Genomic DNA, 22,561 nt, shown 5'->3' on the forward strand with positions numbered 1-22,561 from the left:
ACGGGACACTGTAAGTACAAACGCCAAAAGAACAACATAACTATACCGAACATCACCAAAACCAGAATTTTTTGTGATTCAGGGGCTGGCCCCGTGGCCGAGTGGTTAAGTTCGCGTGCTCCGCTGCAGGCGGCCCAGTGTTTCGTTGGTTCGAATCCTGGGTGTGGACATGGCACTGCTCATCAAACCACGCTGAGGCAGCGTCCCGCATGCCACAACTAGAAGAATCCACAACGAAGAATATACAACTATGCACCGGGGGGCTTTGGGGAGAAAAAGGAAAAAATAAAATCTTAAAAAAAAAAAAAATTTTTTTGTGATTCAGAGAACACACTCAAGAAAGTGAAAAGACAACCCACCGAACGAAGGAAAATATTTGCAAATCATATATAAGGAACTTGTAGTGATACTATATAAAGAGCACTTACAACTCAATAACAACACAATTAAAGAAGGGGTAAATGATCTTGAACAGACATTTCTCTAAAGAAAATATACGAATGGCCAATAAGCACATGAGAAGATGCTCAACATCATTAGCTATCAGGGAGACACATATCAAAACTATAATTCACACCCACGAGGATAGCTATAATCAAGACAGATAATAACAAGTGTTGGTGAGGATGGAGAGAAATTGGAACCCTCATGCACGGCTGGTAGGAATGTAAAACGGTGCGGCCGCTTTGGAAAACAGTCTAGCACTTCCTCAAAAGGTTAAACATAGAGCTACAGTATGACTCAGCAATTCTACTCCCAGGTATACATCTAAGAGAAATCAAACACAGGTCCACACAAAAACCTGTAGGCCAACGTACACAGCAGCATTATTCATAATAGCCAAAAAAGTGAAAGCAACTCAAATGTCCATCTACTGACGAATGGATACATAAAACGTGGTATATCCATACAATGCAATATTATTCGGCAATCCAAGAAAGTAAGCACTTACTGTATACAAGCTATGATGTGAATTTACTTTGAAAATACCATGCTAAGTGAAAGAAGCTAGGCACAAAGAACTACATGTTGTATGATTCCACATATATGAAATGTCCAACACAGCCAAATCTGTAAGAGACAGAAAGACTGGTGATTGCCAGGGGATGGGGGAGTTGGGAGAAAATGGGGAATGACTTGCTAATGGGTATGGAGTTTCTTTTTGGGGTGATGTTCAAAAATTGGTTGTGGTGATGGTTGCACCACTCTGTGAATATACGAAAAAACCCTGAATTGTACACTTTAAATGGGGGAATTGTGTGGTATGTGAATTACATCTCAATGAAACTGTTACCAAAAAAAAAAAAAAAAAAAAAAAACCAGAGTAAATCAGAGAAAGAGAAAAATGAAGAAAACAGAGCAAGGAAGGTGGGTAGGGAGTGCTAGGTAGAGATGAGAAGGTGGGGGCGGTCAGGGAAAGCTTTTATGGCAGTGACATCTGAGCAAGGCCTGGAATGAAGTAAGGATTCCAGCTGAGCAAAGACTGGGGGAGAGCTGTCCAGATGCAGGAACAGCAAATGCAAAGGCCCTGAGGTAGAAACATGCTTGGCAAGTGGAAAAGATGCATGGAGGCCAGAGGCTGAATGGGACTGGAGAGGCGAGCAGAGGGGATGTGGCTGATGAGGGAGTAAGGGGCTAGCTCATGCAGGACCTCAAGGGCCATGACGAGGACTTTGAATCTTATTCTGATAGTGGCTCTGTCTTGCCACTATGGATTCTGGCTTTAGGGAGATGCCAAGAGTAGTCCTGGAGGAGGTGAGTGGAAGGGCAAAAAAGGCCCAAGCTTGAAAGGGGGGAAGCTGGCGGTGGGGGGGAAGACACAGCTCCCACATGGACCTTCAGATCCCCGCCAGCCCCCGCTGGAGCTGGAGGGGGACGCTCACAGTGCTGGCGTGTTGAAACACCCAGAGGAATTAGGATCACTGTGTGGGAGTAAAAGCAGACAGTGGATTGTGGGCTCTCTCCCTTCCCCTTTGCAAGGCTGTCACGGACACTGCCAGGAAGCTGAGGCCCCCCACAGAGAGGCCTCCCTCCGGGCTCAGGTAACAGGCTCTTCCTCTCCCCCGAGGGAAGGGGGGCCTGGGCAGGGCTCATGGGATCAGCCCCGGGCTGCCCTCCTGTTTCCACAGGGCTCTAAACACACACTATCAAGTGCTACCACTCCCATGGGAAGAGGCTTACAGCCCCACCCCGGCCCACCCCAGATCACAACAAGGGTAAAATAAACACCCCAGCAGCAGCCATTTCCGAGGGCCTACTGTGTGCCTCCCAGACCACTCTAACACTGAAAGCAGGGCGTTACTGTTGCCTACTCCACAGAGGAGGGATGTGAGGCTCAGAAAGGCTGAAGCAACGTGCCCAAGTCACAGAGCTGTGAGGACCAGACCCCAGTCTCAACCCCAGGCCCATCTGTGCCCAGAGCCCATGTCACAGAGCCCGAGATGGCCCGGCCAGGACTCAGCCCCACGGCCCCTGCCTTCAAGGGGCTTACAGTCAGGCAGTGGGTAGGAGACAGAACACACATCAGATGCTGGTAAGTGCTATGGAGGAAAAAGGAACCAGGGAAGGAGGCAGGCAGTGCCCAGGTCGGGGAGCATAACAGAAAGACAGCCAGGGAAGGTGACATCTAAAGAGCTAAAGGAGGTGAGAGTGACCTATGCAGACACCTGGGGAAAGGTCAGTCCAGGCACGAGGAACAGTAAGTGCAAAGGCCCTGAGGTGGGAATGGGTCTGACCTGTTTAAGAAATGACAAGGAGGCCACTGTGGCTGGAGCAGAGTCAGTGAGGGGGAGAGTGGTGGGAAGTGAGATTAGAGAGGGAATCTTGGCCCCAAACTTACGAAGAGCTGCTGAGAATCACGGCATCCATGTGAGCACAGGTGGGTGGGGAAGAACAGAAGAAATAAGGGTATGGTGGGAAAGGGGTATTTTGTTCTTTTCTTTCTTTTTGAACTGGAAGTATCAGTTGTGGCTTTTTGGGTTTTCTTGGTAAGGAAGATGCCGCTGAGCTAACATCTGTGCCAATCTTCCTCTATTTTATGTGGGACAGCACCACAGCATGGCTTGACAAGCAGTGCTAGGTCCACACCTGGGATCTGAAACTGCAAACCCCGGGCCGCCAAAGCGGAGCATGCAAACTTAACCAATACACCACCGGGTGGGTCCCCTCATTTGTTTTTTTAAGCATGCCTGAGAGAAAAATGAATTCCTCTGTAACTCAAGATTGCAATGAGGTCAGAGGCCAAAAAGGGACTGTGGGGAACGACCCCCAGACACAGCAGAGGCCCACTGCAGCACTGCAAGACGCACAAAGGGTGACGAGGATCCTGAAACCTGAGCGCCACCTGACACCTGCTGTGACCTTGATGGACTGTGCACCCGGAGGGGGCAGCGGCCAGCCCGCTCGGGCACCATGGGCCTCTGCATACACCCCCCAATGACAGAAGGGCAGTAAGCCGCCTGTCTTAGCAACAGGGAGAGCATGAAAAATTAAAACAAATGAGCATCTATGAAGAAAACCCATAAAAGATGTTCATTAAGAAAACACAGGCCTGTGCACCCCCTGCTCACCCTGCTGATGAGGCTCAGGACGGCTGAAAACCGCAATGTAAAGATGATGGAACCAAGCCCCGAGAGGAGACAGCCCAGAAGCTTGCACGCCCGGCTCCCAGGCCAAGCGGCTTGTTCCCTCTGCACACTGGCAGGAGAGACAGCAGCTGAAGGAGGAGGGAGCTCAGAGCAGGTCTGGCTCAGGTCGGGTGAGCGACTACAGGGCCACCGCCTTCATTTCTGTCCAAGAATTCTTTCTGTAATTGAAATTTAAATTGAAAAATGAGAAAAGGAGGTGAGGTTAAAAGGGTTGGTCAAAAGCAGGAGGGATGTGAACCCCCATCGACCTGACTCCAGGCCTGGGCCACAAGGGCCCTCTTGGCAGGACTGGGAGCACCCTAGGTAAGAGATGAAGATGGTCTCTCGCACCCCTCGCCTGGGCTTTTAGGGCGTGAGTGCCCCGCTCCACGCTGTGGGGACAGGTAATTACAGAGACTTGGTTTTCAGGGCAGCTCAGGGGAATTTCATTTTTAGCATTAAGATATACAATTAGACGTCCAAGTCCCAGCAAGGCAGGGTGAGCCCTCCACCCACCACAGCCCGTGGCCATCATGGCGGCAGAAGGCAGCTATTTCTGGGCTGTCCTGAAATAGAGCGGCGCACCCCACCAGGCTGTGTCCTCAGCCCAGGAGAACTCCCTCGGACCTTCCCTGGCTCGGAATCCTGACCAGGGCCTCTATTACGCATCCACAAAGACTTACTGTGGCCACTCTCTCCATCATGCAGTGACAAGGGGTCAGTGCTGTGGGAGCCACCTCCTGGCCACAGGCTGCCCACAGCCCATGAGGTCCTTGCAGACAGGGACCAAACAGGCCATTAGGGGCCTCTCTGCAGAGTTGGAGCAAAGGCCCAGCTCGGCCTGCAGCAGTGGCAAGAGCAGGGAGCCCCACTGTCAGCAGGGCAGCCCATGAACAGGTTCCAGGGAGCCCCACGCCCACCCTCAGCACGCCACCTTCCCAGCCCCCAGCTGCAAGCACTTCTCTGCGTATCTGTCCCATCACCCACTGTGTGCGCAGCATGGACCGCGGCCCGGCAGGGACCAGCTCAGTCGTGGCCACAAGCAAGTGGGCGGGCGGCGGGGGGTGGCGAGGCCTGGCAGGACAGGGCTTCTCAGACTCAAGCCAACAGTGAAACTCTTCGGCTCATCACAAAAGAAGATTCCCAGGCCCTGCCACAACTACACGCTCTGTAGAGCAGGGTTTCCCAGCCTCAGCACTATTGACATTTTGAACTGGATAATTCCAGGTTTTTCGGGGGGTGTCCTGTGTATCCTAGGATGTTTAGCAGCATCCTCCCAGTAGCACAGCTCTAGCTGTGACAGCTAAAAATGTGTCTAGATATTGCCAGATGTCCCCTGTGGGGGGCAAAATCGCCCCCATTGAGAACCACTGCTTCAGGCCTTGGACTGGACTTTGTAAGCAGCTTCCCGGTGATTCTGAGGCACGGAGTTGGGCACTTGGCTGAGAGAGGCGCCCCAGGGACCTCCCAGGCCCAGCTGTGCTACTGGGTTCCTAAGAGGGCTGGTCCCCTGACTTCCTCCCATTTGGCCCCGATATTGAGGGGTAACCAGAGCGAGGCTCCATCATGAGTCCCTCCCCCACAGGGCATCCCGCCCGCACCTCTCAGCCAAGCCCACTCCGTGAGCTTCCAGTCCTTGGCCGGGTTCCTGGAGGAGCAGCGGCTGCCGTGATGCAATCCAGGTTCCCGGCTGATGAAACCCAGCCCAGGCCGGGGAGGAGAGAGTCTAATAAGGAAACAATTTAAATCGACAACATCTGCCTGTGCTTCCCCGAAGAGAAGTGAGTACAGCTGCCCGGGGAGGGGCCCACCCCAGGGATCAGCGGAGGCGGCCGTCCAGGGGCCGCGGGGCAGCAGAGCCTCCATCCCGGCGACGTGGCCAACGTGGCAGCCCAGCAGTGTCTGGCTGCTGCCAGAAACCCAGGGCGGCTTGCTGCAGTTCTGACACAGCCAGCCCCTCCTCCCATGTCGCGATGAGGCAGCAAGAAGTTCCTAGAAGCCAAGCCACTGTGTGCTCAACACTGGAGCACTCAGAGGAGCCACCCGGCCGCCCAAGACACCCTCCCTGTTCCCCTGCCAACATGAGCCCTGAGGGGGCTTGGGGATTTGGCAGGTGGGCTGGGAGTAAAGGCTGGCGTCAGCGAGTAACCCATGGAAGTACAGAGTGGACACACCGGGGCTTCAGAAACTCCAAACTGGAAAAGGAACAGGGGATCAGCCACGTCCCTCAGGCTTGGTGGGGAAGCCTCAGGGTTAGAAGTAAGGATTCTGGACTCACATGCACCTGGATTTGAATCCTGTCACTCACCAGCCCGGTAACCTTAAGATGGATCAAAAAACCCAAAGTGGGCAGGTGCCAGCTTCCCATTTCACAGGCACAGGCACACAGTCTCCCTTCTCTGCCTTCCACACCCCGAGTAAGGCTATGCAGACAGCTCGAGCTTCTGCACCACCCAGGCGAACGCCCATGGATGCTATTCTCAGGTGATGCCAATGGGCCACTCCCTCTTGCTCTTACAGCCCGAGAGGAGAGCAGGCTGTTAAAGGGATCCAAAGGAAACTGCTGGCTTTGACCAAGTGCTGATCCAACCCCACACCTGGTCGAGGGTGCCCCCACCACCCAGCGTGGCCCAGCCTGGCTCCTGTTTCCTGGGCACCCTCCTGTGTGCCAGGTACTGCTCAAGCATCAGCTCTCTGCAGGCACGACCACCACTGACTTCAAAGATAAGCAAACTGACACTCAGGGAGTCCAGAGGTCACACAGGAGGTGAGGGGTGATGTGCACCCCCAAGCCCCACCCCAGGGGACTGTGGCATCAGTCAATGCCCCTGCACTTTGTGGGCTGACCCTTCAGCACAAGTCTCAAAACAAGGGAAGTGGCGGCCCTGAGACCAGGCTTACCCAAAGGAGTGCTGGTCAGCGGGGCACAGAACTGGGCCAAACCTATCAAGCCCTGCTGGGGTCGGGGACCAAGCTAGGTCAATCCAGGGTCGGAGGGAGACGTGAAGATGTTCCTGTACAAGTTCGTAACATCAGCTTTCCACCTCCTGAGCACTTTCTACTGATCAGGCGCTGAACTGAGAGCCCTGCCTGCCCGACCTGGAATCTACACTCCAACCCCGGAAGGTGAGTACCACCATCTTCATGTCACAGGTGGGGAAACTGAGGCCCAGAGCACAGAATCCACCTACCCCACATCTGGCTAGGAGAGGGCTGTAATCTGAACCCCTGGCTGGCTGACCTCAGAATCTCTCCCCGGGCTCCCAGGCTAGGGCTGGGCCAAGCCGGTGGCTCCCGAAATCAAAGTAAGAAGACATGGCTGGGCTGTGGTAGCAACTTCCCCTTCCACAAGGACCCACAGCTGTAGAAAGGAGAGCTGCAGGGTGGGCTCTGCTCATGGACTTTCCCTTCCTGAGCCAGAGCCTCCCAGCAGGCCGCTCACAAATCACAGGCAGGAGGCAAAGAGGCCGGGGTTTAAGGCCAGACTCTGCCACCCACAGGACACTCAACCTCTCTGGGCCTCAGTCACTGCCCTGCTCCTGTCCCACAAGGTTTGGAGAGGCCTAATGAGAGAACAGCACCTGGCACACACCCAGAGGCACGCACGCTGAATGGGGGACATGGCTGTGAGCATCAGAAGTAACTCAGAGACACGTGGTCCAGTAGAAAGCCAGGAATGCAAGGCCCCTGGTAGAGCCTCCCCTTCCTGCCCCAGGACCACGGATCAGGACATTTCCCCAGGCCTCGAACCTGGTGGGGACGTCCCGGGAGCTGGGCTGGCAGGTGGCCCAGGCATGCCCAGGCCGCTCCTGGTTGACTCATGCCTGGGTGGTGTTTGAATCACCAAGAAGGGAAGAGACAGGAGGGAGGGATCCCTGGAGCTCGGTTCCTTGAACAGCTGGACTCAAGCGAGCCACAGGATGGCTGTCCTCTGAGCCCCTACTCAACCCCACAGTCTCTCCCAATAGCTCCTGCCCCCCAACTACTGCGGCTGGACAAATCCTGTCGTTTCCTGGGTCTGGGTCTTAGGTGTAATGAAACGGACGAGCCTCCCGTGTCCCAGAGCACAGAGGTCCTAGAGGCAGGGCCTTTGTTTCACCACTGCTGCTCTCTGTGGCCTGAGGACGGCACCTGGCACACAGAAGGTGCTCAGAAAGTATCTGATGATTAAATTGGTGACCTTCGCAGCCCTGCTCCCAAGAAGGGCCACCCTAGGCCTTCCTGCCTCTAGGAAAGGGGCCTCCCCACTGTGGTCGGTCTGTGTCCTCTAGTTCTCTTCAGAGTCCGAGAGGTCAGGGGTCACTGCCATCTCTGGATGTGCCCCCAGGCATTCCCACTGCTCCACACAGCACTCCCCATGGCTCCCTAGACTTCTGAAGTGACCGAGGAATAATCAGGGACGACTCAGCCAGGGTCACATCTCCTCACAGACCCAGACTCAGACCTGTTTTTCCAGCCATCTGCAGCAGCTCTCCAAGATTCCAATCACAGGACGAAGGGCTCGGGGTCAGGTGGGACCATGAGGCCCTGACTCACCATCTCCACTCCCCAAACACCCCATTCTCCTACAGACTCATAGACTGACCCTGGGCCCACTGCTGCCTCTGTCATTCACTTACTCCACACACACATTAACTGAGCACTTACTAAGAACCAGGCCTAAGCAGGACACTGGGGATATACCCACAAGAAGCCTGGGGCTCCCTCTTGCCTGCATCCAAAATGGGTGTGGCCTTCCTCACCCAGGTCCCTGTGATTCCTCTTTAGCCGACGAAACCCTTAGGAGGCACTGGAACCCAGGGTCAGGACTTCTCCTGGCATTCAAGGACAGCACATCAGTCAAAGGCCCATCCTCAAAGAGAGGGGTCAGGGCCCCACTCCCCCGCTGTCCTCAGCACTCCTCCAAGAGCGATGTGTCTGACGGTCTCCCCAGCTCATGGACCCCAGGGAAGGGACCATGGCTGTCTTGGCCATTGCTGGGCCGAGTGCCCAGCTCAGGGCCAGGCCAGCAGCCTGGCTCTAATCACAAATGTTTGCTGAATGGGTGAACCACAGGAAGAGAGAAGAGAAATAATTACAGTAAAAGGAGAGAGGGAAGAACATGGACCTTTCCTTTTTGCTCCTACCCTTGGGTCCCCTCCAATAACTGCCCTGGATTAAGACCAACCACTGCCAGTCTTCACTGAGCACGTACTCTGTGCCAGGGGCTATGCTGGGTACACAACAGGTGTTAACCCTTTTAATCCAAGCACCAAGAAGGAGCTTATCACCCCAGTTCACAGATGAGAAAGCAAGGCTCAGAGAAATCCCGCGGTCTAACAGCCTCGGGAGCCCACCCTCCCTCTGAACTGCCAAATCCCACAGCCCAGGAGCCCCTGCTGGGGTTTGCAACAGGCAGAAGGAAAATCCCCAGCCACAGAAGGCTGCTGGCAGCTGCCAAGCTGAGTTATGGCCTCATAAAGAGAAGTAATGCATATCAGGTCAGGATGGTTCAGGCTGCCCGGCCAGATGGCCCTGGAAAGACCCGAGGACCGCCTCTAGGCTTCCAGGCACCCAGGAGGCGCCTCGCTTTTGTCTAGAGGACTTTGGCGCCCAGCACCACCCAAGGGGTGGGGCGTCTCCAGGCTGTTTCTGACACAGACATGTGCACACACCGTGAGTGCACAGCTCGTAGATTCTCAGAAGAGGCCAGTGTAACCAGTGCCCAAGAAGCAGAACTTTACAGCCCCCAGAAGCCCCTTCCAGGCATGACCGCCACCGACAAAGATAACATCATAACATCATCCCGACTTGTACCAGGATGGGTTTTTTCATCAGAAAGCTCTTGAACTTTGCATAAACGGCATCAGACGGCACGCTCTTGTCTCCGGCTTCCTTCCCTGACGTTGTTTGTGACACTTCCTTGTTGTGAGGAGCAGCAGCTTGTTCATTCTCACTGCTGCCTCGAAGGCTTGAGTTTTGTTTTTAATCATTCCCTGATGAAAGGGTGGGACGCCGCCCCCCTCAGCTGACAGCCACCTTCCCTTCTGCAACCTGGAGCCCCAAGCAGTCAACTCCATGGCTGCCCTTGGTGGCTCTAAAACACAAATCTGACCAATTCACACCCTGTGGTGGCTTCCACCTCAGATAAGGTCCAAGCCCCTCCCCATGCGCCCCACTCCAAGCCCCCTGGCCGCTGGCTCTTCCCTGTCCAGCACTCTCGCCCTCGCCTCCCTCTGCCCTGGGCTGCTCTTCCCCCACCGCCCACTCGCTAACCTACTTGTCCCTGGGACCAAGTCCAGCACCACTTCCTGGGGAAGGGCCCTGAGGGGACAGGGCTGTGTTCCCAGGAACCAGCACAGGGCCCCACACACAGAAGGTGCTCAGGAAATTGCCCCAGAGGAACCGGGGGGTGGGGGAGTCACAGGTGTGCTGCCCCCACATGTCTGTGGAGAGTCCGGCCTCCCAGAGAGGAAGTGGTGGGAGGTGAGGGCGCCTTGCGTGCAAACAGGACCCAGACTTCCGCCCGCCCCAGCACAGGGCTGTGCACCTTCTCTCCTCTCAGCAGGTTTGGTCTGTTTTCAGCTGCCAGATGCCTGGCCCCGTGCTGGACAGGTAGCCCTGGTCTAGGTAGCCCTCCCACCTCTACACAAGCACCCCACCCCATTTGATGGAGGAGAAAACAGGCTGAGAGAACAAGACCATTCACCATGGTCACAGAACCAGCGAGCAGCTGCCAAGGTCCAACTGCAAAGCTGGGGGCAGGCCCCAGTCCCTCATCCTCCCCACCCCGCTAGGAGCATCCCCACTCCCCACAGAGGGTCCACCCAACCCATCAGTGCCCCCAGCTGCCTCTCAATTGCAGCTTCTGAGCCCATGGCGGTGCCCAGCTGCCCGGGATGCGGGTGAGGGCTGCTCCTGACACGGACTGATACCTCCAGCACCAGAGTGGGGAGGGGCTAGGCCCAAGCAGCTGGCAGTGGCCGGCACACCACACATCAGCACCCACATTGGTTCAACGCCAAGGGAGACAAGTCCCAGCCCTGTGCCAGCGCCCACCCAAGGCAGAAAGCCCCAGGACTAAGACTCAACGGAGGCCACTCCTGCCCAGTGTGGGGAAGGAGCTAAGAAGCGTGGACAGAGATTGTAGTGTCCTGAGACGAGGGCCCACAGAGGGTGTCCAAGGCCAAAATAGGCCAGGGAAGGCTTCCCGGAGGCAGCGGCTCCAGGGCTGAGCAGGAGTTCAGCAAGGTGAAGAAGTGGAGGAAGGGAGCTTGAGGACAAGGCAACTGCAGAAGCAAAAACCTGCAAGAGTGAGGTGCGGTGGAAGCCAGGGCAGTGCCAGGAGTGGCAGGGGCCTCCCACCCACTGCGGGGCCCCTGGCTTTCTCACCAGCTCCCCCATACCCTAGCAGAGTCTGACGCCCCTCGCAGAGCCCTCACCTCACATGTGGAGCTGTCTTCTGTCTACCAGAGTGGGTTCCAGAGCTGGCTATGCAGAGGGCCCCTTCCAGCAGGCAGAAGCCACCCCCAGCCCAGCCTCACCCAGGGGGAGCGCTCCAGCTCTCATTACCTCAGAGCCAAGCACCCCAAGGCAGGCCAGGTTCAAGCCAATGAGGGTAGGAAAACGCACAGACCCCCCTGGGGACCCTGAGCTCCAGCGTGAGCTGCCCCTTAGACACGAGGTGTGCTCCTTGCCCACTCCCACCCCTCCGGAGGTCAGAGAGCCCTGTGAGGGAAGCACTCTCTCCCCGCAGCACCCCACAGAATCTCGAGATAGAGACAGCACCCCAGTCAGCCCTGGCCCATAGGGAAGAGCCAGCTGCTGCGGAGGGGCAACTGAGGTGTGCCATCCAGCCCACCGCCATGACTCAGCCCAGAGGCTGGAGGACAGACTGCAGCGTGAACCATATTTCTACCATGTGCCAGGAGCCAAGCGGGACATTTGTCAGGCATTATCTCACTGCGTCCTCCCAAGAACACTGCGAGGCAGGCACCAGCAGCCCCACGTGGTAGGGAGGGCCACTGAGGCTTAGGGACTAAGGCCTTTGTCCAAGGTCACAAAGGCAGCAAGAGGCAGAGGCAGGATGGGAACGTCCTTCCCAGGTCTGTGTGCACAGCAAGGCACTAGCCTGACCAAACAGGGAGAAAGTCCTCCACCGGAGCTCCTTCCTCCCAACTGCTGGAACGAGTTGGCTGGAGGAGGCTGCAGGCTGGCCACTCCCAGTTGACATCTGGGCAGGGTCGAGGGCGGACGGTTCCAGGCCTGCGTGGAGAGCTGTTGTGAGCTTGGGTGCCAGGAGAGGCTCAGAGCAGAGACCAAGGGTTTGAAAACACAGCCCTAAGCAGACACCAAGGCCAGACACAGGCTGAGCAGCTTCAGGCCTCACCAAGACCACCCATGGACAGTGTGACCTCGGGGAGAGCCAGAAGGCCCAGGGGAGGCAGACCTCGGGTCACAGAGCACATCTGGGGTCCTGGGGGCAGGTCTGCTGTCCCCACAACCCAAAGCTCTTGCCAGACAAGGTGAAAAACGAGGAGAGCCACCCCTCACCCCCACCCCATGTTAGTTCCAGGTCTCTTTCTAAGCAAATCTGATGTCTCTTGCCTGCTCAGACCTTTCTGTGGCTGTCCAGTGAGATGAGGATAAATGAACACTGGTGCACAACCAGAGGACTTGCAACTAGAATATGCAGCTATGTACTGGGGGGTTTTGGGGAGAAGAAGAAGAAAAAAAAAAGACTGGCAACAGATGTTAGCTAAGGTGCCAATCTTTACCAAAAAAAAAATGTTTAAAAAAAATTCTACACTGGTTGCCACGGGTGTTACTGCCCATCCCCAGCAGCAGGCAAGTGACAGCAGGGTCATCATACGGCAGTCACGACTCCACACACTGAGTCCCCCAGCTCGTGATGCCATAAGCAGACACACCAGCAGCTACCATGAGGCCCAAGTAGGGCTTCCCAAATGCAAGTCCGGACTGCCAGGTACTGAACAAGCCAAGTTAAAAGGCACTCAGGGCCTCTGGCCACCCCCAGGCAAGCAGAGCCCACAGGCACGCAGTGTGATTGCTGCTAGGAACCCCTGGCCAGCGTGTCTCCCAGGACAGAGCTCAAAGTGAGGAACAGGCCTCAGGGAACAGCCTTGGCTCTACAAAGCCAGATCACCTCAGGTCAGGCCTCTGCTGGTGCCAGGCTGGCGGGCAGGTGGCAGGGCTGCCAGGGTGGCACCTGCCAACAGTATGGCCAGCTGGCGGCAAAGGTCAGGTCCAAGGAGCAGACACCAAGGCCAGGCACAGGCTGGGAAGCTTCAGGCCTCACCAAGGACACCAGCAGCACGGTCTGACCCCTCGGGGAGCCAGCAGCTGGCCTGGTGCCTCGGCCTGGCTGCCAGGGGGGTGGCCTCTGCAGCCTCCCAGCCTGGCCTCGCCCACTTCTCCTGCCAGCAGAATTTCTCTCCAGGGAGCCCCGCCTCCTCATGCCCCCAAGCCTGCACAGGGAAGGCCTTCCACAGGGGCCCTGGGGACCAGGCCGAGCCGAGTAAAATGAGGGCAGCAAACCACGGTCAGGGCTCCAAGGGCCTGCACTGGGGTCAGGAGGAGCCTTGAGCAGGCAGCCCATGGAGGAGGCAGCTGTAAAGCCCCTTGGGCCAAACACAGCCACACAGCACTGCTGCCAACTCTTCCAACTTAAGAGACACTCAAAGTCTGGACTTTCCTGCTGTCACGAACTATTACTGGCTACACTTGGCCACTGTGTGCCCTCAGAACTGCCATGTTCCAGCACCCAATAAGCACTAAGGTGTGAGGCCAGGCACTTCAGGACAAGGAAACCCACCTGCCTACTCTGCCTGACCTCCTTCTCTCCAGTCTTCCCACTCCTCTCCCTCTGCCTGCCACCACCCAGCCAGGCCAGCAGGCCCGCCCAGCCAACTCCAACTGTGCCTTCCTGGGTGCCAGCCAGGCCCTCTTGCATCTTCTCCACTCAGTAGCCAAGAGCCTTCATCCTAATGGACAAACCAGGCCACACTGCTCCCCTGCCCCTCAGCTGGACCCCCAAGGCCAGGAATGGTCTGGCCCAGCCAACCCCCACCCTCATTCACTCCTGCCCTTCCCAGCCGCTTCTGCACCCCAACCACGCCTGTGCCTCGCCTAGATGACTGACCAAGTGCTTTCCCACCACGGGCCTCTACCCCAAAGGCTCTTCCCATTCTCTTTCTAGTCCAATCTCCCTCGGCCTTCAAGGCTCCTGAGAAGGGTCACTTCCTCGGGGAAGCCCTCCCTATCGCCATGATGTGCCCCATCACAATATCACGAGTTCCATGAGGGTAAGGACCGTGGCCAGCCTGGGGAGGGTGCCCAATCAATACAAGGGACAGATGACTGAACAGAGATGCCTTCCCCCCAGTTGGTCCACTGGGATCTAATGGAACCTTGACGAGGACTCGTCCCAGATATGCCTGGCTCTGAAGTCTCCGTGATGCCCATCAGGCACACTGCCCACCCCACGGGGAGATCCAGGAGGGCAGGGCTGGCTAGTCCTGTTCATCTCCGAAAGCCCAGGACCAAGCCGGGGCTTGGCAAATGCAGAATAGGGACATGTGCCTGCCAGCCTTCTCCTCCCCGCCCCCCGAGCTCTCAGCCTCTAGAGCTCTGGCTCTGGGGAGGAAAGGGGATGCCTTTCCTGACTTGGGGTCCCACTGCACCTCCACATCCCCACCCCCCTCCACCCAAACGACGTGTCCATCTCCACACCACCCTCCCTCCACACCAAGATGTGCATGAGAGCAGGCCTCGCAGGGTAGCAGATTCCAGTGGCATTCTGCAGCCTTTTTCCAAGGAGGGAGGGAGAGGGCGTCAGGGAATCAGAGGCCTGGCCAAGCCTGTGTTGTGTGTGCAAAGACCTGGCCTCTCCAGGCTCAGGCCCAGGGCCTCCAGCTGCAGAGCTGACCTGTCCAAGGCCTTCTTCATGCCCCTAAGATCCCAAATATCCCTCCAAGGCTGCCATCCCGCCAGCACAAGGCCAGGCCCACGGAGGGAAGGCAATAGCTGTGCTGTGAGCAGGCGTGTACTCAGTCACAGATTGCCCAAATCAAAATCCCACTGAAGAGACAACTGCGGATCCAAAACTGCCAAAGAAGAAAGCACAGGGCGGGGGCCTCCCCACATAACACAGTCTGTTTCTTGGACAGCCTGGCACCCCTGGAGGGGTCCCTCCTCTCTCCTTGGCCTAAACTGCCCCCTTCATGCGGAGAGGGGTACTGAGGCACTGGGGACAGAGATCAGGGCCAGACCAGAGTCCACCCAGCTGTGCCATTAGTTCCTCCTACAAAGTGACCCTGAACAAGTGACTTCTCTGCCCCGGGCCTCAGTTTCCCCATGCGTTGGTGAGGAGGTGCTCTCTGCCTGTCTCCTGCAGACAGAACTTTCTGTAGGGTAAATGGATACCTCCCTCTCGCTCGCCCCCTGGCACCGCCAGCCACGTGCACCAGGCAGGCCACAGGACCAGTGCCAGCTGGAGGCACAGACCTCTCGGGATGTTTGGGATTCTTCCTGCCTGAAGAACAGACTGGTTCGAGGCTGGAAGCCTGCACCCAGCCCACCCTGGGGAGACCATGGCCCAGTGCACTGTTTTCCAACTCACCCAACTTGGCTGCGATCTCTGAATGCCTCCAGGGACCCCAGGGAAAGCCTCCCAGATGCCATTTGGATGCACCCGCCTGGAACACCTCCATGCAGGGACCTTGGCAAATGCCCACTGTGCCTCAGTGCCAGCCTGTGCCTGGTCCCAAATCTGAGGCAGTGGCTTTAGTCCCATCCCCACCTATGACCCTGGGACCCCTTTTCCTCAGAGCTCACAGGATCTGGCTTGGTACCTTAAAATCATTCAAATCTCGACTTTCCTGTACCACCTAACCCACTGAAAAAACCTTCAAAAGTCTGGGGACATCACATGGGGTTATCGCTGCTCCCAGCTGTCTGCCACCAAGGCAAGGTAGGGCTGTGCAGCTGGACCTGCCCAATCTAAATCAGAGCTCTGCCACTCCCTAGCTGAGCGACGGGCCCAGCACTTCAGGTCTCCTGACCCCCATCTCCTCATCAGCTCATGAGGCGGTTCAAGGACTCAACTGACCATGCATTCGAGGTGCTCAACAGGTCCCTGGCACACAGTAAGTGCACAATCAAAGGTGCCTTAAATCCTAATGATAAAAGGGTTACTTTCCCAATTGCATTACCAGCCGGCTGACCTCTGGCATGTAGCGTCACCTCTCTGGCCTTGTTGCCTCTCCGGACAACCAAGAGGATTAGAAGACATACGATTTGCAAAACACTCAGCACAGTGCTTGGCACGTGGCGTGGGCCCTCAGAACACGCTAGCTGTGAGGACTGTGGTTCATAAGAAGGCCTCAGAAAGATGAGCCTGGGGAACAGCGCAATGTACCACCTGTTCTACCTGCTCAAATTGGGTCAGGCTGGAGCTGTGTACCCAGCTGTTACCATGGCACCCAACAGGCAGGGAAACACTCCAGCTAGGAGGGCGGGTGCGGCAGGGGTGGGGCCTTGGGCCTGCTTCACTCAGACACCACCCATTCCACCACCACCAGTCTCTGGGCCATCTCAGGGGTACCTGGGGTTGTGGGGAGTGTGCTACTGGATCAGGGCCCAGGATCTAAGCAGGTCTCATTGCCCTTGACTCCACTCGAACTCCAAAACAATGGGGTCTTGGCCGTCTGGAGGGGTAGGCTGTGAGGTGGGGCCCACAGGCTGGAGACCAGGGTGGGCAGCACGGGAAGGGAGGGGTAGGAACCCAGAACCCTCATCCCCTGGGCAAAAGCCAAAGCAGCTCTAAAGCAGCCTCAAGTCCCAACATCGCAGTCTACCACCTCCAGCCACACCTGCCCAGCAGCAAACATACTCAGCCTGCTAAGTGCCAGCCTTGGGGGGCTTACAGTCAGCTCCTCCCTTCTCAGCCCCACTCAGGTTTCATCCAGGATGAGGGTTGGAAAAGGCTGTTTGGGCTCAGCTGGGTTCAGGGAATCCATGGCCCCTTGCCAGGAGGGAAGAAGGGGAGGCAGAGGTGAAATCCAGACGCTGTGGGCTGAGACCTGGAACTTTCCAGACTTTCCCGGATGAGAGGGCAGGTTTAGGGCAATGGAAAGGCTGACAGGTAGGGTGACAGTGGCCCCAGGGCCCGGGAGGCCAGGCAAAAGGTCAGCCTGGTGCTGAACACCAATTCCTCAGTGGGATCCAAGACCCTGCCCCCATCCCCAGCTCACATGTAGGCCCCTGCTGACTCCAGCTGGTCCCCCCAAGACCTGGGAGGGGCTGGGGCCAGGGCCTGGGCCCCTCTGCCATCGCAACCACAAGTGCCACAACAATTTGCCTGGGCCAGACATGGTATAAATATTATCCACTCCCCCTCACAACTCTAGGGGCGGGTATGACTTCTCCCATTTCACAGAAGAGAAAACCAAGGCTCAAAAGCAGAACAAGGTAGTAGTTAAAAAGCACATCCTGAGTTTGAATCTGGGCTCCGCTGTATTAACGCAGACAAATCACTTCCTCCTCTGTAAAATAGGCATAATAACCCTATTGGTACCCCCAACCTCCACCCCACTCCATGGCCTAATGAAGGGATTAAGTGAGAGGTGTTAGTAAAACCACCAATAATTGCTGGTTCCTGGAATCAGAGAGGTTAGGTAACTTGCCCAAGATCACCCAGCAAGTGACTGGCCGACCCCAAGCACTAGCTCTGAGCACAGCCCCTTCCCTAAAAACTTGGGCTGCCCATGTGGGTGGCCACGGGATCACAGGGATCACAGGCTTCCCAGGCAACCGAAGACAGCCCCGCCCCCGCAGCAAAGGGCAGCCCTTGTCTGAATTCCTCAGATAAGCAGTTCCTCGTAGATTGGGGAGCCTCTAGGCCTGAGCAGGCCCAAGTGCACAGAAAAGGCACCCCACCCTGTCCACACCGGAGATTCCTAAATCTGCGTTAGGCTGTATGGCTCACCTCCCCTCCTCCCAGCAGAACCCATTCGACCCCTAGATTCATTCAACAGGTCTCCAAATAGGACAAGATCAGTTGACAACTGTCTCCTGCGAGGTCCCTGGCAAGCCACTTACTTCCTCTTTCTGGGCCTCAGTTTCTCCACTTATAACAGGCACCCCCATCTCAGAAGCATGAGGCAGATCCAGCTAACTGGGCCCACAAGGAGGCCTGAGGGGCAAAGGGACAGACCAGGGAAGGGAACCAGCATGTCCTAGGCTCTGGGCCAGGCCCCTGCACCACATTGCATTTACTGAAACTTCTCCACACCTCTCCGACAGAGACCTGTAGCAGGCCGAGAGAGCGACTGAGCCAGGACTCCAACCCCCTCCCTCAGACTCCAAGGCACTCTCCTGGACAGGCCAGGACTATGTGACCCCAGGTGGGCCAGTCAGTGGGAGCAGCCTGGGCACTCAGTCGCCCTCAGCAATGAGCTGGGCAGAGAGACACGCAGGATGGGGAAGAACACAAAACCAAACTTGATGGAGCCTCTTTCAGTGAGGGTGGCAGCCTCCTTGAGAAGGGCATTTGCAATGCAAAGCACCCCAGCTCCAGCCAGAACAGTGCTGTCACTCTGAAGGGGGCTAGGCAGGCCAAAATCCAGCCACTGCCCTCCACCCAGACCGGGAGGGCCTAGGGCGGGCTGTCCCAGCAGCCAGGAGTGCCAGGGAACCTGTGGCTGGCCCGGGCTCTAAATCATATGACAGCCCGAGTGGCCAGCTGAGTGCAAAGTAGCCTGGAATGCTCTTCCCCTTCTTACCCCTCAAGGCACAAACCCTGCTGGGCTCTTCAAGTCTGCAGAATGGGCCCACCGCAAGCTGTGTGCAGGACCCCAAGAGAGGGCTGAAAGAAGAGATCCCCAGGTGTCCGGCTGGTCACCTGCTAACCAGTGCCCAGCACCTTGCCAGCTTCCTCAGGCCCAGACTTCCCAGATCACTCAGTCCTGCCTTGTGCAAACCTGCCCCAGACACACATAAATCCCCAGGACTCTCTGGGCCCCCAGGGGCGCTTCCACACTGGCCAAGTGGCTAGATCTATCTCGCTCCTTATCCCCCTCCCCTGCAGGCGCGACTGCCCCAGCTCCTACCTCGACGACAAGCTGACAAAATCCCCGCCATCCAGCAGCCGGACCTTGCAGAAGAGGACCCCGTTCACAAAGGGGACCGCAGTCAGCTCCTCCAGGGTGAAAGTGGTTTGAAATTTGAATTTCTTCTTCTTCATCAAGAAAGCCATGAGCGAGTTCCCTGAGTCTGAAGCCCCGAAGGCCAAAAAAAAAGGGGGGAGCCAGAAATCCCCAGGATTCCTTTCCCTACACCACACCCCCTCCTCAAAACACCAGAGCTGGATCCCGCCCAGATGGTGGCGGAGGCGGCAGAGAGGACGGGGATCTAGGTCCGGAGAGCACAGGTCGGAGCGACCAGTCCAGTTCGCGGGCCGGCTGGTTTCACCCTCGGGGAGCCGGGGCTCGGAAGGGCTCGGAGTGGCCGGGGGCTTCACCGGCATGTAAACAGCGGAGCATGGCCCAGGAGACAAGGGCAGGGGCGGCGGGCGCCGCGCGAGCAGCCGCGCTGGCGGGCAGCATCCCGAGCCGCGGTACCCGGGGAGCTCACGCCGCGCGGCCGGGCGCGGCAGGCGGACCGGTGAGACTGAGGGCGCCGAGCGGACCGGTGAGGCCGGGGGCGGCCCCGCCTCCGCCCCCGCCCCGCCGGCGACCGGGGGAGGTGCCCTCGCGGCGCACACGCCCCCGCACCTGGGTGCCTGGCGGCCGGAGCAGGTGAGTCCGGGGAGGCTGAGGCCCCCCAGGGGGCGGCCGGGAGCTCTGGGGGGCCTCTCCAGGAGGCGCGTCCGGGACGCTCCGGGCCGGGGACGTCCGGCCGCGGCCCCTCTGGGCGGGCACCGGGCCCGGCCCCGGGCAGCGGGGGCGCCGCCTCCTCCTCTGTCCTGGGTCCCGCACCGCGGGCCCCGGTGGAGCTGAGGCGCCTCTCCGGCCGGCCGGTGGCGCCCGCCTCACCCGCCGCCACGGCCCAGCACCCCGCGAGCAGCAGCGCCGCCGCCTGCGCTCCCAACGCCGCCGCCCGAGCCCGACGCTGCGCGGCACCGCTGCGAGAATGCCGAGGCCCAGCACGGCCGCCGCCGAGCCGCCGCCGAGCGCGAGAGGGGCGGGGCGCCGGCGGCCCAGCCCGCCCGCGATTGGGCGGCCCGGCGAGCCGAGCGCGGAGCGCGATTGGCGAACAGCGGCGTTGGGCGGGACTCGCAGGAGGCAGAGGCGGCTCGGGACGCTCGGATTGGTGCGCCGTGCGGTTGGGCCCGCCTCCTCGGTCGGGGCGGAGCGCGAGGGGGGAAAGGGAGAGGGGCCCCGGGAAGGCAGTGGGAGGTCGCGGGGCGGGAAGCCGGGGCTGGCAGGGCGAGGAGGAGGGCGCGAGCAGAAGAAAAGGAGAAACAATGAAGAGAAGAAACAATATGAACACTGTGGCTGGAATGGCCTCCCGTGTTCCCCGAGACTTGAGCTCGTTGACCACTAAATCAGGCCCAGAAGGTGGCGAGTCCCATTTTTCAGAAAACACTCAGAAATGGTCAGGTATCTAGACCAAGCAGGTATCTCACCTCCCAGTTTTTAGTTCTCAGCCCTGAGGAGGGAAGTGTCTGCAAAGACGTCGCCAAGGGGGTGAATTGGAGCATTTCGTTACGCAACCTTGTGCTAGACCCATCTTCTCCTGTCCGAAGCGCTATCTTTTGTTGTCGGTTAGTTTCTTACCTAGTTGAGGCTGGTCTTCCTGACTAGATTAACGGCCCTGGCCACAGAGACTGCTTCGGGAGCTTCCCAGGTCCTGGACACATTGTTGTTCTTTCATTTAGTCCCCAGATGTTAAAGGGCAATCTGCTCTGAGCCAGGCTCAGACCCAGCAGGGAGCCTGGTGGGCCCGCCCTCTCCAACGTCTTCAAGCCAAAGACGAGCTGGAGAAGCAGACGGCGGACACAGGCAGTGACAAATCTGGTGGATGAGAACTGTACACAGGCAGTGACAAATCTGGTGGATGAGAACTGTAATGGGGGATGTGACGTACAGAGGACTGAGGAAGTTCCGTGGAGATGGGGGCTGGGGAAGGGGACTCAGAAAGAAGGCTTCTCACACAGTGACCCAAGCCACCAGCAGGATTCACCCCTCAGTTAGGCAGGGTCTAGGCAGAGGAAGGGGTCCTGGAGAGGCCTGGCACCCAGAGAGTGCAGTGCCCACAGAAAGCTGGGAGGACCCTACTGTCTGGCTACATTGTGGTGATTTGAGAGAGAGGGACCAGAGCTGGGGCTAGAAGGCCTGTGGTGGCTGGATGTTGCAGTCTTGTTGTAGAGCAGAGTAAGGAGGGGAGCCACGCACGCATTTTGAACAGGAGAGTGACCCAGACAGATTTGCTCTGTTGTAAGAAGCTTGCTCTGGCTGCAGGTCGTGTGGAGGGGAGAAGATGGGAAACAGAAGTGAGGAGTCTGTTGAGGTGATCCAGGCAAGATAAGATGACAGCAGAACCTCAGCACAGGGGGAAAACGAGAGGATGGGTCTGAGAGGATTTCAAGAGACAGATTCAGCTGGACTCGAGGGGGAGTTAGGTCCGGACGTGTAACTGAGGATTCAGATTTCTGATTTCTTCCTGCCTCCCAGCCATAAAATGGCTGGCAACCTGCACTTTTCTCCGGCTTGTCCCATAATTTAGAAAACACAGCCGGATAGGAGAAAGATGATAATAGCAGCTCCCAGTGCTGTTACATATCTCTGTTTACAGCCAGGGGAGTTGAGGCCTGGAGAGTTTGAATCACTTGACCCTGGAGCCCAGGCTCTAGAGTGCTGAGCTGTGCTGCCCACGCGGTGGGGTGTGTTCTCTCACTAATCCTGGTGGGCCTGCTCCAGGGGGAAGAGCCTGTGGCTACCTGACCCCAGGAGGGAATTTCGGAGGAGGGAGCCAGCCAAGGTTGTCCCAAGTCCTGGCTAGCTCCTCAGCTGTGACCGTGAGTAACCCCAGGCCACTCCGACAGGAAGCAGGGTGGGCCTAGCTGCCAGACTTAGCTCGGGTGGGGTATTTGTCTCTCTGCAGCCTCAGGGCTGGGAACCCAGGAAGTTTCCCTCCCCTCATTTCCCAGATGGTGCCTGGGGAAGGGACAGAGCTTGGTGCCAGGATACGATGCTCCATTTGGAGTGAGACAAGCCCGGTTAGAATCCTGACTCTGCTGAACATTGGCATTGTGGCCTTGGTTCAGGACACTGAGGCTCTGGGGCTCCAAATAGAGAGGGGAATCAGTATGGTATGGCTGGGACCGCTTGCCTTGGAGCCAGCAGAGCTGGGTTTGAAATCTGGCTGGCACAACATTGACCCCCTGTGTCACACAAACTTGGGGTGTAGTTTTGCATGCATAGAAAGGAATGCATACACCCTAAACTTTTCCATTTCTGATCCACAGTTCCTTTACTGGTAAAATGGGAACGAGGATACCATCCTTTCCAGATGTTGTAAGAGCTTCAAGAGGCTTAGGCAAAAGAGGAAAAAGGCTTAGGCCTGAAGTGACATGGGGATCTGAGCAAGTGGTGCGCAGGGGGTTCCAGGCCAGCACTTCCACTTCTCCAGCCCCAAAATTCCCCAGCATAGGCTGTCCTACCTCCCTGAAGCCCTGACCAGACGTATAAGGAAACCAGTACCTAGCAAGATAATTCAGACAAGTGGTCTGGAGAAGGAAGCCCATGTGAGAGAGGATGATTGGACTGGGGGTCCTGATTTAGGTGGGGTAGTCAAGGAAGGTCTCTGTGAGGTGCTGTCTCAGCCCAGACCTAAATAATAAGGGAGACCCAAGCACAGGAAGCTCTGGGGGCAGAGGCAGGAGTTGGATGTTTCAGGGGCTCTGTTTGACAGGAGTGGAGTAAGTAGAGGGA

General features: G+C 57.5%; 1 protein-coding gene across 6 annotated transcripts in view; it reads right to left on the reverse strand.

The window, feature by feature from the left end:
- Positions 1-20,698, reverse strand: part of EEIG1 (estrogen-induced osteoclastogenesis regulator 1) — a 36,518-nt gene extending 15,820 nt beyond the window's left edge. The window contains exons 1-3 of one of the 6 annotated variants that reach the window (XM_070251088.1): positions 5,935-6,027; positions 5,228-5,352; positions 3,570-3,805 (exon numbers count right to left, since the gene is read on the reverse strand). Coding sequence is in view for 2 of the 6 variants with exons in the window: in XM_001501240.4 (XP_001501290.4) it covers positions 18,737-19,152 (416 nt within the window). In the remaining 4 variants the exon portion in view is untranslated. Of the gene's footprint in view, positions 1-3,569; positions 3,806-5,227; positions 5,353-5,934; positions 6,068-18,736; positions 19,655-20,404 lie in introns of those variants that run through there. The other 5 variants (XM_070251086.1, XM_070251085.1, XM_070251087.1 and 2 more) reach the window with 5 other exon arrangements.
- Between the last annotated feature and the right edge of the window lie 1,863 nt (positions 20,699-22,561).

This window comes from Equus caballus, chromosome 25, assembly GCF_041296265.1.
Source record: "Equus caballus isolate H_3958 breed thoroughbred chromosome 25, TB-T2T, whole genome shotgun sequence".
NCBI classification, from domain to species: Eukaryota; Metazoa; Chordata; class Mammalia; order Perissodactyla; family Equidae; genus Equus; species Equus caballus.